Here is a 14,293-nt window from a genome sequence, read left to right as displayed (position 1 = left end):
CATTCACTGAGAACCAATCACTTTCCTCTCTTCCTACACGCACACATGCCTTACATCCTCGATAAAAACTTTTCACTGCTTCTAACAACTTTCCTCCCACACCATATATTCTTAATACCTTCCACAGAGCATCTCTATCAACTCTATCATATGCCTTCTCCAGATCCATAAATGCTACATACAAATCCATTTGCTTTTCTAAGTATTTCTCACATACATTCTTCAAAGCAAACACCTGATCCACACATCCTCTACCACTTCTGAAACCACACTGCTCTTCCCCAATCTGATGCTCTGTACATGCCTTCACCCTCTCAATCAATACCCTCCCATATAATTTACCAGGAATACTCAACAAACTTATACCTCTGTAATTTGAGCACTCACTCTTATATATATATATATATATATATATATATATATATATATATATATATTATATATTATATATTATATATTATCCCTGGGGATAGGGGAGAAAGAATACTTCCCACGTATTCACTGCGTGTCATAGAAGGCGACTAAAAGAGAAGGGAACGGGGGGCTGGAAATCCTCCCCTCTCATTTTTTTTTTAATTTTCCACAAGAAGGAACAGAGAAGGGGGCCAGGTGAGGATGTTCCCTCAGAGGCCCAGTCCTCTGTTCTTAACGCTACCTCGCTGTCACGGGAAATAGCGAATAGTATGAAAAAAAAAAAAAAATATATATATATATATATATATATATATATATATATATATATGAAGTCTGTTGGGGATGAGAGAGCTTGGGAAGTGAGTCAGTTGTTGTTCGCTGATGATACAGCGCTGGTGGCTGATTCATGTGAGAAACTGCAGAAGCTGGTGACTGAGTTTGGTAAAGTGTGTGGAAGAAGAAAGTTAAGAGTAAATGTGAATAAGAGCAAGGTTATTAGGTACAGTAGGGTTGAGGGTCAAGTCAATTGGGAGGTGAGTTTGAATGGAGAAAAACTGGAGGAAGTGAAGTGTTTTAGATATCTGAGAGTGGATCTGGCAGCGGATGGAACCATGGAAGCGGAAGTGGATCATAGGGTGGGGGAGGGGGCGAAAATTCTGGGGGCCTTGAAGAATGTGTGGAAGTCGAGAACATTATCTCCGAAAGCAAAAATGGCTATGTTTGAAGGAATACTGGTTCCAACAATGTTGTATGGTTGCGAGGCGTGGGCTATGCATAGAGTTGTGCGCAGGAGGATGGATGTGCTGGAAATGAGATGTTTGAGGACAATGTGTGGTGTGAGGTGGTTTGATCGAGTGAGTAACGTAAGGGTAAGAGAGATGTGTGGAAATAAAAAGAGCGTGGTTGAGAGAGCAGAAGAGGGTGTTTTGAAGTGGTTTGGGCACATGGAGAGAATGAGTGAGGAAAGATTGACCAAGAGGATATATGTGTCGGAGGTGGAGGGAACGAGGAGAAGAGGGAGACCAAATTGGAGGTGGAAAAATGGAGTGAAAAAGATTTTGTGTGATCGGGGCCTGAACATGCAGGAGGGTGAAAGGAGGGCAAGGAATAGAGTGAATTGGAGCGATGTGGTATACCGGGGTTGACGTGCTGTCAGTGGATTGAATCAAGGCATGTGAAGCGTCTGGGGTAAGCCATGGAAAGCTGTGTAGGTATGTATATTTGCGTGTGTGGACGTATGTATATACATGTGTATGGGGGGGGTTGGGCCATTTCTTTCGTTTGTTTCCTTGCGCTACCTCGCAAACGCGGGAGACAGCGACAAAGTATAATAAATATAAATATAAAAAATATATATATATATATATATATATATATATATATATATATATATATATATATATGGTTTCAGAAGTGGTAGAGGATGTGTGGATCAGGTGTTTGCTTTGAAGAATGTATGTGAGAAATACTTAGAAAAGCAAATGGATTTGTATGTAGCATTTATGGATCTGGAGAAGGCATATGATAGAGTTGATAGAGATGTTCTCTGGAAGGTATTAAGAATATATGGTGTGGGAGGCAAGTTGTTAGAAGCAGTGAAAAGATTTTATCGAGGATGTAAGGCATGTGTACGTGTGGGAAGAGAGAAAAGTGATTGGTTCTCAGTGAATGTAGGTTTGCGGCAGGGGTGTGTGATGTCTCCATGGTTGTTTAATTTGTTTATGGATGGGGTTGTTAGGGAGGTGAATGCAAGAGTTTTGGAAAGAGGGGCAAGTATGAAGTCTGTTGTGGATGAGAGAGCTTGGGAAGTGAGTCAGTTGTTGTTCACTGATGATACAGCACTGGTGGCTGATTCATGTGAGAAACTGCAGAAGTTGGTGACTGAGTTTGGTAAAGTGTGTGAAAGAAGAAAGTTAAGAGTAAATGTGAATAAGAGCAAGGTTATTAGGTACAGTAGGGTTGAGGGTCAAGTCAATTGGGAGGTAAGTTTGAATGGAGAAAAACTGGAGGAAGTAAAGTGTTTTAGATATCTGGGAGTGGATCTGGCAGCGGATGGAACCATGGAAGCGGAAGTGAATCATAGGGTGGGGGAGGTGGCGAAAATCCTGGGAGCCTTGAAGAATGTGTGGAAGTCGAGAACATTATCTCCGAAAGCAAAAATGGCTATGTTTGAAGGAATAGTGGTTCCAACAATGTTGTATGGTTGCGAGGTGTGGGCTATGGATAGAGTTGTGCGCAGGAGGGTGGATGTGCTGGAAATGAGATGTTTGAGGACAATGTGTGGTGTGAGGTGGTTTGATCGAGTAAGTAATGTAAGGGTAAGAGAGATGTGTGGAATTAAAAGAGCGTGGTTGAGAGAGCAGTAGAGGGTGTTTTGAAATCGTTTGGGCACATGGAGAGAATGAGTGAGGAAAGATTGACCAAGAGGATATATGTGTCGGAGGTGGAGGGAACGAGGAGAAGTGGGAGACCAAATTGGAGGTTTAAAGATGGAGTGAAAAAGATTTTGAGTGATCGGGGCCTGAACATGCAGGAGGGTGAAAGGCGGGCAAGGAATAGAGTGAATTGGATCGATGTGGTATACCGGGGTTGATGTGCTGTCAGTGGATTGAATCAGGGCATGTGAAGCATCTGGGGTAAACCATGGAAAGTTGTGTGGGGCCTGGATGTGGAAAGGGAGCTGTGGTTTTGGGCATTATTGCATGACAGCTAGAGACAGTGTGAACCAATGGGGCCTTTGTTTTCTTTTCCTAGCGCTACCTCACACACATGAGGGGGGAGATGGATGGTATTTCCATGTGTGGCGAGGTGGCGATGGGAATGAATAAAGGCAGACAGTGCGAATTGTGTGCATGGGTATATTTGTATGTGTCTGTGTGTGTATATATATGTGTACACTGAGATGTATAGGTATGTATATTTGCGTGTGTGGACATGTATGTATATACATGTGTATGGGGGTGGGTTGGGCCATTTCTTTCGTCTGTTTCCTTTCGCTACCTCACAAACACGGGAGACAGCGACAAAGCAAAATAAATAAATAAATAAATAAATATGTTTCATGTGCAGCGGGGTGGCGACGGGAGTGAGTGGGGGCGGACAGTGTGAATTGTGTATATGTGTATACATGTATATGTCTTTCTGTGTATATATATATGTATGCATTGAAATATATAGGTGTGTGTGTGTGCGTATGTGGACGTGTATGTGTATACATGTGTATGTGGGTGGGGTGGGCCATTTTTGCTTTCGCAGATAATGTTCTCGACTTCCACACATTCTTCAAGGCTCCCAGGATTTTTGCCCCCTCCCCCACCCTATGATTCACTTCCGCTTCCATGGTTCCATCCGTTGCCAGATCCACTCCCAGATATCAAACACTTTACTTCCTCCAGTTTTTCTCCATTCAAACTTACCTCCCAATTGACTTGACCCTCAACCCTACTGTACCTAATAACCTTGCTCTTATTCACATTTACTCTAAACTTTCTTCTTTCACACACTTTACGAAACTCAGTCACCAGCTTCTGCAGTTTCTCACATGAATCAGCCACCAGCGCTGTATCATCAGCGAACAACAACTGACTCACTTCCCAAGCTCTCTCATCCCCAACAGACTGCATACTTGCCCCTCTTTCCAAAACTCTTGCATTCACCTCCCTAACAACCCCATCCATAAACAAATTAAACATGGAGACATCACACACCCCTGCCGCAAACCTACTTTCACTGAGAACCAATCACTTTCCTCTCTTCCTACACGTACACATGCCTTACATCCTCGATAAAAACTTTTCACTGCTTCTAACAACTTGCCTCCCACACCATATATTCTTAGTACCTTCCACAGAAGGTGCATATGTGGCTGGGCATGAGAAGAAAGATCATGAGAGGCAAGTGTTTTGGGAGCAGCTGAATGAGTGTGTTAGTGGTTTTGATGCACAAGACCGGGTTATAGTGATGGGTGATTTGAATGCAAAGGTGAGTAATGTGGCAGTTGAGGGAATAATTCATATACATGGAGTGTTCAGTGTTGTAAATGGAAATGGTGAAGAGCTTGTAGATTTATGTGCTGAAAAAGGACTGGTGATTGGGAATACCTGGTTTGAAAAGCGAGATATACATAAGTTTACGTAAGTAAGTAGGAGAGATGGCCAGAGAGCGTTATTGGATTACGTGTTAATTGACAGGCGTGCGAAAGAGAGACTTTTGGATGTTAATGTGCTGAGAGGTGCAACTGGAGGGATGTCTGATCATTATCTTGTGGAGGCTAAGGTGAAGATTTGTATGGGTTTCCAGAAAAGAAGAGTGAATGTTGGGGTGAAGAGGGTGGTGAGAGTAAGTGAGCTTGGGAAGGAGACTTGTGTGAGGAAGTACCAGGAGAGACTGAGTACAGAATGGAAAAAGGTGAGAACAATGGAAGTAAGGGGAGTGGGGGAGGAATGGGATGTATTTAGGGAATCAGTGATGGATTGCGCAAAAGATGCTTGTGGCATGAGAAGAGTGGGAGGTGGGTTGATTAGAAAGGGTAGTGAGTGGTGGGATGAAGAAGTAACAGTATTAGTGAAAGAGAAGAGAGAGGCATTTGGACGATTTTTGCAGGGAAAAAATGCAAATGAGTGGGAGAGGTATAAAAGAAAGAGGCAGGAGGTCAAGAGAAAGGTGCAAGAGGTGAAAAAGAGGGCAAATCAGAGTTGGGGTGAGAGAGTATCATTAAATTTCAGGGAGAATAAAAAGATGTTTTGGAAGGAGGTAAATAAAGTGCGTAAGACAAGGAAGCAAATGGGAACTTCAGTGAAGGGGGCTAATGGGGAGGTGATAACAAGTAGTGGTGATGTGAGAAGGAGATGGAGTGAGTATTTTGAAGGTTTGATGAATGTGTTTGATGATAGAGTGGCAGATATAGGGTGTTTTGGTCGAGGTGGTGTGCAAAGTGAGAGGGTTAGGGAAAATGATTTGGTAAATAGAGGAGAGGTAGTAAAAGCTTTACGGAAGATGAAAGCCGGCAAGGCGGCAGGTTTGGATGGTATTGCAGTGGAATTTATTAAAAAAGGGGGTGACTGTATTGTTGACTGGTTGGTAAGGTTATTTAATGTATGTATGATTCATGGTGAGGTGCCTGAGGACTGGCGGAATGCTTGCAGAGTGCCATTGTACAAAGGCAAAGGGGATAAGAGTGAGTGCTCAAATTACAGAGGTATAAGTTTGTTGAGTATTCCTGGTAAATTATATGGGAGGGTATTGATTGAGAGGGTGAGGGCATGTACAGAGCATCAGATTGGGGAAGAGCAGTGTGGTTTCAGAAGTGATAGAGGATGTGTGGATCAGGTGTTTGCTTTGAAGAATGTATGTGAGAAATACTTAGAAAAACAAATTGATTTGTATGTAGCATTTTTTGAAATGGTTTGGGCACATGGAGAGAATGAGTGAGGAAAGATTGACCAAGAGGATATATGTGTCGGAGGTGGAGGGAACGAGGAGAAGTGGGAGACCAAATTGGAGGTGGAAAGATGGAGTGAAAAAGATTTTGTGTGATCGGGGCCTGAACATGCAGGAGGGTGAAAGGAGGGCAAGGAATAGAGTGAATTGGATCAATGTGGTATACCGGGGTTGACGTGCTGTCAGTGGATTGAATCAGGGCATGTGAAGCGTCTGGGGTAAACCATGGAAAGCTGTGTAGGTATGTATATTTGCGTGTGTGGACATATGTATATACATGTTTATGGGGGTGGGTTGGGCCATTTCTTTTGTCTGTTTCCTTGCGCTACCTCGCAAACGCGGGAGACAGCGACAAAGCAAAAAAAGAAAAAAAAAAAAATTTATGGATCTGGAGAAGGCATATGATAGAGTTGACAGAGATGCTCTGTGGAAGGTTTTAAGAATATATGGTGTGGGAGGCAAGTTGTTAGAAGCAGTGAAAAGTTTTTATCGAGGATGTAAGGCATGTATACGTGTAGGAAGAGAGGAAAGTGATTGGTTCTCAGTGAATGTAGGTTTGCGGCAGGGGTGTGTGATGTCTCCATAGTTGTTTAATTTGTTTATGGATGGGGTTGTTAGGGAGGTGTATGCAAGAGTTTTGGAAAGAGGGGCAAGTATGCAGTCTGTTGTGGATGAGAGAGCTTGGGAAGTGAGTCAGTTGTTGTTCGCTGATGATACAGCACTGGTGGCTGATTCATGTTAGAAACTGCAGAAGCTGGTGACTGAGTTTGGTAAAGTGTGTGAAAGAAGAAAGTTAAGAGTAAATGTGAGTAAGAGCAAGGTAATAATATTAGGTACAGTAGGGTTGAGGGTCAAGTCAATTGGGAGGTATGTTTGAATGGAGAAAAACTGGAGGAAGTAAAGTGTTTTAGATATCTGGGAGTGGATCTGGCAGCGGATGGAACCATGGAAGCGGAAGTGAGTCATAGGGTGGGGGAGGGGGCGAAAATTCTGGAAGCCTTGAAGAATGTTTGGAAGTCGAGAACATTATCTCGGAAAGCAAAAATGGGTATGTTTGAAGGAATAGTGGTTCCAACAATGTTGTATGGTTGCGAGGCATGGGCTATGGATAGAGGTGTGCGGAGGAGGGTGGATGTGCTGGAAATGAGATGTTTGAGGACAATATGTAGTGCGAGGTGGTTTGATCGAGTAAGTAATGTAAGGGTAAGAGAGATGTGTGGAAATAAAAAGAGTGTGGTTGAGAGAGCAGAAGAGGGTGTTTTGAAATGGTTTGGTCACATGGAGAGAATGAGTGAGGAAAGATTGACAAAGAGGATATATGTGTCAGAGGAGGAGGGAACGAGGAGAAGTGGGAAACCAAATTGGAGGTGGAAAGATGGAGTGAAAAAGATTTTGAGTGATCGGGGCTTGAACATGCAGGAGGGTGAAAGGCGTGCAAGGAATAGAGTGAACTGGAACGATGTGGTATACCGGGGTCGACGTGCTGTCAATGGATTGAATCAGGGCATGTGAAGCGTCTGGGGTAAACCATGGAAAGTTGTGTGGGGCCTGGATGTGGAAAGGGAGCTGTGGTTTCGGTGCATTATTACATGACAGCTAGAGACTGAGTGTGAACGAATGGGGCCTTTGGTGTCTTTTCCTAGCGCTACCTCGCACACATGAGGGGGGAGGGGGTTGTTATTCCATGTGTGACGAGGTGGCAATGGGAACAAATAAAGGCAGACAGTATGAATTATGTACATGTGTATATATGTATATGTCTGTGTGTGTATATATATGTGTACATTGAGATGTGTAGGTATGTATATTCGCGTGTGTGGATGTGTATGTATGTGCATGTGTATGTGGGCGGGTTGGGCCATTCTTTCGTCTGTTTCCTTGCGCTACCTCACTCGCGGGAGACAGCGACAAAGCAAAATAAATAATAAATAGATATATATATTTATGAAAATCTAAATTTCCCGGTACCCTTTGGGACCCCAGGGCCTGGGTATGATGAACCCCTGTAACCTCCTCTTAAAGGCTGGGGAGGAAGACAAGAGTAAATGGGAATAAAAGCTATGTTATTAGGTTTAGCAAGGCAGATGGACAAGTTTATTGGACAGTAAGTTTGAATGGAAAAAAAAATGAAAGAAGCAAAAAGCTTAAGATACCTGGAGTGGACATGACAGCAAATGCAACCATGGAAGCAGAAATGTCATAGGGTGAGTGAGGGGCAAAGGTTCTGAGAGCACTGAGGAAAGTGTTGGAAAGAGAGGTCATTAGATGGAAAGGCGGAAATGAGTAAGTTTGAAGGTACAGTCCCAACGATGTTGTGTGGGAGTGAGTTATGGGTTATATATAAGTATATGCAGAGGGGGGATGCAATGGAAAAGGAATGTTTGAGTACTTTTTGAAGTAAGATGTGTGGCAATAAAAAGAGTGCGGCTGAGTGAGCTGAAGAGGGTGTGCTAGAATGGTCTGGACATATGGAAAAAATGAGTGAGAATAGCTTTGCCTAGAGGATATATGTCAGAAACAGAGGAGATGAATAGAATGGGGAGACCTTGTTGGAGATGGAAGGATGGACTGAAAAATATTTTGTGCTTGGGGGCATGAACATGCAGGAAAGTAAAAGGCATGCACAGGATAAAGTGAACTAGCACAATGTCATATACAGGGGGAAACATGATGCTAATGGACTAAACCAGGGTATATGAACCAGTAGAGGGAAACCAAAAAAAAGCTTCCTATTTCTATTTGGGTTCTAGTAGCTTGTTAGAGTGGTTTGGGTGAGAAGTGTCTAGTGTTAATGCATAGGAATGAATGTCACACATAAAGTGGAACTGAACTGGGAGGATCTTCGTTTCATTGAGGTGTTGAGTGTTTCTAGTTGCTAGGCAGTCATTGTTCTGAGTGCTCTGTTTTGAGTGCTATTCAGCTTTAATGTACTGGCTTTTGAAAGGAGGGAAGACCAGGCCTTTGGCCAAATTCGTAGGTCCTTATAGCTCAAGACATAACTTGGGAAAGAGTGGATCTGGATTTACCTTTTAACTGTTGTGATAACTAACTGCATGTTACAAGAGAGTTTTACACTCGTATTACCCTGTCCCCTAACCTTGTATATATAAACTATGTCTTTACTCAAACGTATATATGAATAACACCCTAGCCTATGCCAAATGTCCTTATCGTCAACCAACTCCTAAATTAAGATAAACACCGACACCGGCTCCCTAACCTAACCTAACGTGGGCTTGACCTCATACAACCTAAGCTTGCATGACGGTCCGTATGGCTAACCGTTACACCACAATTATCAGCGGTTATTTTTACACATGAGTAGAGATACACAAGCAGCAGGAAGAAATCACCAGAACTAAGGGTGTGATAGCAGGATACCATACAATATTATGAATAAAGGTTGCTGCCTCAGACCACCTGGACGGCTTACATGCAAAAGTAGGTAAGAAAAATGGTGCTACAATACAAAAGTGTTACATATTGATTCTCAAGCTAAACCGCATCCACCTTTACGTAATCAGTCAATATAGGCACTGTGAGAACCAGCAAGGTTCTTAATAATTTGAAAAATGTCCGACGTCAACGACGAAATCAACAACGCGCCGTTTGGTAAAGTGTACGCCAAATGATCACTATGCGGAAGGTGTGTATGCCCCTTAGCTTTTTTTCTTTTTTTTTCAAGATCGACGGATCTCTACTTGGTCCGACACGAGCCTTTGCCTGTTGGCGGCCTGTTCCCTGGTCTTTATGCATGGTCGTCTGAGATGCAGGCAACTTCCTATGGAGACGGTGCTGGTCGCGATATTTTCATCTGGGAGGTGGGTATTCACCTATGGTGTGGAGCAGGTGTTCCATTTGGTTCTTTTGGGTCTTGTAAAATAGTGAGGCCCCTGGTATTACATGGTCTTCCTCAATGAAGTCTGGGACTCTTGCGCGGAGACTTTATGTCACTTCGCAGTCCAGCATGTAGTGTTCCAGTGAGTGCGTTGACGGCTCCTGACAGTAAAAACAGTCCCTGATGACGCCGTAAATTTTTTTTGCCAGCTTCACTGGTACCCCAGTCGTAGACGGAGTAGATTAACTACGGTTTTCCATCTCATGTCTCTGTCGTTATATGGTGGCTCCAATAACGTGGCCATCATGTATCACTTGGCTGACAGATCCAACATTGTAGGCGTCCAGCAGATTCCTCTTGGTCCGGAGCCTAGCTGCTTTCTGTAGCTGGTGTTTGACTCATTACAGGCTCACTGGAGCATGCATCTGGATATTGCAAAGCGTGTGGCTGCTTTAGCTGCCTCGTCTGCTGTCTCGTTTCCCCTCGATCCCCAGCCACAGTGTATGGTGATGGGACGTCCCTGTTGCTGTAGCTCTCAAGTTGAGTAAGGATCGAGGTGACGAAGCTTAATGTTGTCTTTTGGGAGACTGTGTTGCAAAGCTTGCAACGATGACTTGGAATCCGTGTACGTATAACGGGCTTCGAGTGCATGGTGGCTGCGTGTTCCAGGGCTTTAGAGATGGCTACCAACTCCGTCATTAGTATGAAGCAGCCATCCGACAGCCTCCTGAAGTGAGTATGACCTAGAGTGTGGATAACCGCACCCTTACCTTCCCTCATCTGTCTGGTCCACTGAGCCGTCTGTGAAGTATGCTACAGGTTCAGCAGGTGTCTGTGGCCATGGCTCTCAGAGCCAGTCTTCTCAGGTCTTCCTGCTGGAGGCTGGACTTCTTGTCACGCAATGCTGTGACTGCAAAGGTGAGCCCCTGGGCCCCTTGGGGAAGAGCGGGAGACAGTGGGTTGTGTAGGTACAGAACTGCCACCTCAAAATTACAGATCGCACTTCATTTACTCCCGAAAAGCGATAAAAATTATAAGCTTACTAAAATGACGAGTAAATGCTCTTTGAATTATTTCTGCTCTTAAACGTACCAGATTATTGATAATAGTCACTACTGACTGCTTTAACACTAAAATACTCACCATTATTCCAAATCAGCTAATTCCCATTCCGCAATCTCTTCGTCCTGTGTCCTGGGGGTTGTGATGGTTTATGTGAGGGTAATGTTTGCGGTTACGCTGACTCGTATGCTTCCAATAACCCAATGTTTTTCAGTACCTCCTTTGACAGTTTATAATCATAACAGCTGTTTCCATTTCTTCTTAGTCCATGCCTGTTAATATTGCATTTAAGCTTCTGATACTAAATCTATTTCGAAGCTTTGACTTCACGATGTTCCTATGACTAAAGATACGCTCTACATCTGCGTTGGAGTGAGGCAATGTCAGCAAAGTCAAAGCCAACTTAGAGAGGTCATTGAAAGGATTTTCTCCTGTTGCATCCCTGAACGCGGCTATTTCAGCGTTCTGTTTCCACAATTCATGATGAAGCTTCCTTTACTGGAGCTCAATGCGTGTGAGAATTTCTTCGTTCTCAGTAAACATTTTGGGAATTCCAGTATTCCAAGCTTAATGGGTTGTAGGCATTCACTTGCACTCAGTGATGACATTGACTGTAACACTTGGGCACTGTCTGCCAAACGTTGACGAAGCTGTTTCACTAACTCCACACTGTGCAACTTCCTCGAAAATCCTCATCAGGAAGCTTACATTGTGCCATTTTCTTTCCAAATTCGTACCCTAAGTACGGATGTGGGTCTAAGCAGTTCTCTCTGAATCTCCTTCATTTAAATCTCTGCCTGGGACGAGGACCTCAGAACTTACGAAATCAATAGGTTGAGTAAAGTCATTTAGCAGTTTGGTTGGATCCTGTACTTCCGTTACAAATTTCTCGTTTACACGCTGAACCTCCAAGAATATGTTTCAGGAATATCAGGAAGTCATAGTTTTCGTGTCACAAAACATGTCACTGAGGATCTGAGCTGTGTAACACCTTTCACCATTTCTTACCATTTCAAAGTGAGTCTTAAGTTCAACCCACTGCTGCAGTATCCTGACAAATGCAGATCCAATTGACAGACATCGAGTCTGGCTTAGCTGTATCAATTTCAATGTAGCTTAACAATCACTGATGAAGGAAAAGATCTTGTACCTTGCTTGGCGAATGGCAGAGTGAGAAAACCAATTATGGGTCTATCTGATCATAAAATCCAGGTTCTTAGGGTTTACACTCAGCTGCAGCATAAGAAACAGCTAATTGTAGAGAATGACACATACTTGATCAGGATCAGATGAGGAACTTCTAACATTTTAGCAGACACAACACTGTTAACACCTTTCACCACAAAAGCATTGTCGGTGCCAATTGCGACAATGTTTTGCAACTCCAACCCATTATTTTTCAAGGATTTCTTGATGGCATCACATATTTAGCATTACAGTCAGTAAGCTCAACAAGGTTCAAGAAAGTCACTACAATCTTCTTACTCTCAGAATAGAACTGGATACGCGAAAGTTTCGTTACCGTAATGTCATTACTCTCATCAATTAAGAGACTAACTTCTGATAGTCTATATCACTTTTCAACTGCGAGGCAAAACACAGTGCACTAAACTTCGACCTTTTTAACTTGAAATTCGTGCGTCCTTTACTGTCTGCAAATCGTACTTTGCACAGCTCACTGAAATGATCAGCAACACGTAATGAACAGGATTCAACAATGAATAGTGATTATAAATTCCCTTCAGTCTCCCGTGCGTCATCACTCACTTTTTCAAATGGAATTGTGGTTTGTCTCTGAGTACTGAATGGCCCAACTGTTTTGCTGTCTTTCAATGTCACTATGTTTGGCAGACAATGGACGATGGCAGTACTTGCAAAGACATTTTGTACCATCTCCCTCTACTGTCTTAACCACTTTTCATATTTGGGGTCTCAACCCCTCTGCTTTATATAAAAATGTTGATTATATATCTTCCTCATTGTTGTGTTCGTTCCATATAGTGAACTGAACACACAAACAGCAATGCAAGAGTCTGACTGAACCTGAACTGAACGAGGGACTTGAGGAGGGGGGGATGGAATACACCTGAACTGAACCTGTTCAAAAAAATTTCGAACATGTTTATTACGATGAAAATGTTTGTTAAGCTGGTGTTCATTCGGTATGTTAGCAGTCACATGAAACTTCGATGTACCACATCAGGGCTTATTTCTGTCAAACATTAGTGGCTAAACAATCTTCCTGACAACAAGGAGTATAAAGGTAACGGTTGTGGAGCCCCACGCTAAGTGCGTAAGCTTAAGAACCCCATATAATTCGTCTAAAGTCCACACAGCTTCCTGATTTCTACAATAGCGGACGCATTATTTCTTAAAAGGTGACGATAGTCATGTGAATGGAGATGACTTGCCGCTTCGCTAAGTTTAGATATGCTGATTTATTGTCCTAGCAGAACACCATATAATAAGAGTGCTTACCCAAAGCTTACTGGAAGAAACACAGCCAGGGTAGATATCCGCAGAAACACAGTTGGAGACATGGCCGCCATCACCATAGCAGCTTGTTAGTCACCCGGCAAGACTTCTTCACTGTGGATTCTTGCAAAACCCCTCACTTCTGATGATATTCAGTCACTGTTGACTTGTAGGAGTGTGGGTAAGGGATCTCCCCTCGGTTGTCATATCTCTTAGGAATCGTAATAAAAAGATATTTCCCTAAATCGTTTTCCCTCGGAGTTATCACACACATCTTTAGATGTAATCAGTCAACCTTTATTGTAAGCAAGAGTGTAAATAAAGTATGATATTTTGCATGTGGGAAAAAATTTGCACCTGTAAAGACGTCAAAAGGCAAGTTCAGTAAAATGCCAGACACCACTTGTTCCGTGTTTCCCGCAGTACTCTTACGCTGTCATTTCCGACGTAAGTGAATTGTCTTTTGGCAAACTCCATGACGATAACCGAAGAAATATTGCACTAGCCTATATGTACTTTAATTAATCATCTTCTCAATCTGTATTTTCGTATCACAAAATGGCATTCCACTCGGGCTCGCTAGCAAGAACATCATGTAGTCCTAAGTAACTTGTATGGTTTACATGTACATACATTGCCATATCTATCTTAGTAACTATTCACTCAACATATGTGTTCATAATCCTATTAATTAGAAGTAATTTTGGTTATGTCTTACAGTGCGCCTATTAGATAGGGTTGTAGGCCTAATGACCTTCCTCATAGGTCGCTGGCCGTAAAGCCCAACAAACAAACAACGAGATTTATCGGTTGGTGGATGTAGCTGGACTTTGCTGGCTTTAATGACCCTGGCAGTTGATAAAGCCTGACACCCAAGCAACCAACCACAGTGACATGGGTCATACGCATTGTGAAAGGATATGTGGTCATAGAATGACCTTACATGTTGATATTGACGGCCTTGATTAATGACCCTGCCAGTGTACAGGCCTAATCCCTGTTCAACCAACCAATCCATTTCAGAACATTATGTTAAAAGTCCTGAAGAATGATGCTTACCCAGGT

The 14,293-nt window shown here is 42.9% G+C and overlaps 1 protein-coding gene across 1 annotated transcript in view; it reads right to left on the bottom strand.

Moving 5' to 3' along the window:
* The window catches only part of LOC139752129 (alpha-2-macroglobulin-like), a 196,432-nt gene extending 183,029 nt beyond the window's left edge, over positions 1-13,403 (bottom strand). Inside the window, exon 1 of the mRNA XM_071668047.1 lies at positions 13,232-13,403. Coding sequence (XP_071524148.1) covers positions 13,232-13,308 — 77 coding nt within the window. The 5' untranslated portion in view covers positions 13,309-13,403. The remainder of the gene's footprint in view (positions 1-13,231) is intronic.
* Positions 13,404-14,293: the final 890 nt, after the last annotated feature.

Source organism: Panulirus ornatus, chromosome 12, assembly GCF_036320965.1.
Source record: "Panulirus ornatus isolate Po-2019 chromosome 12, ASM3632096v1, whole genome shotgun sequence".
Lineage (NCBI taxonomy): Eukaryota > Metazoa > Arthropoda > Malacostraca > Decapoda > Palinuridae > Panulirus > Panulirus ornatus.
The sequence above is the reverse complement of the archived record's forward strand: the minus strand, read 5'-3'. Positions and strand labels throughout refer to the sequence as shown.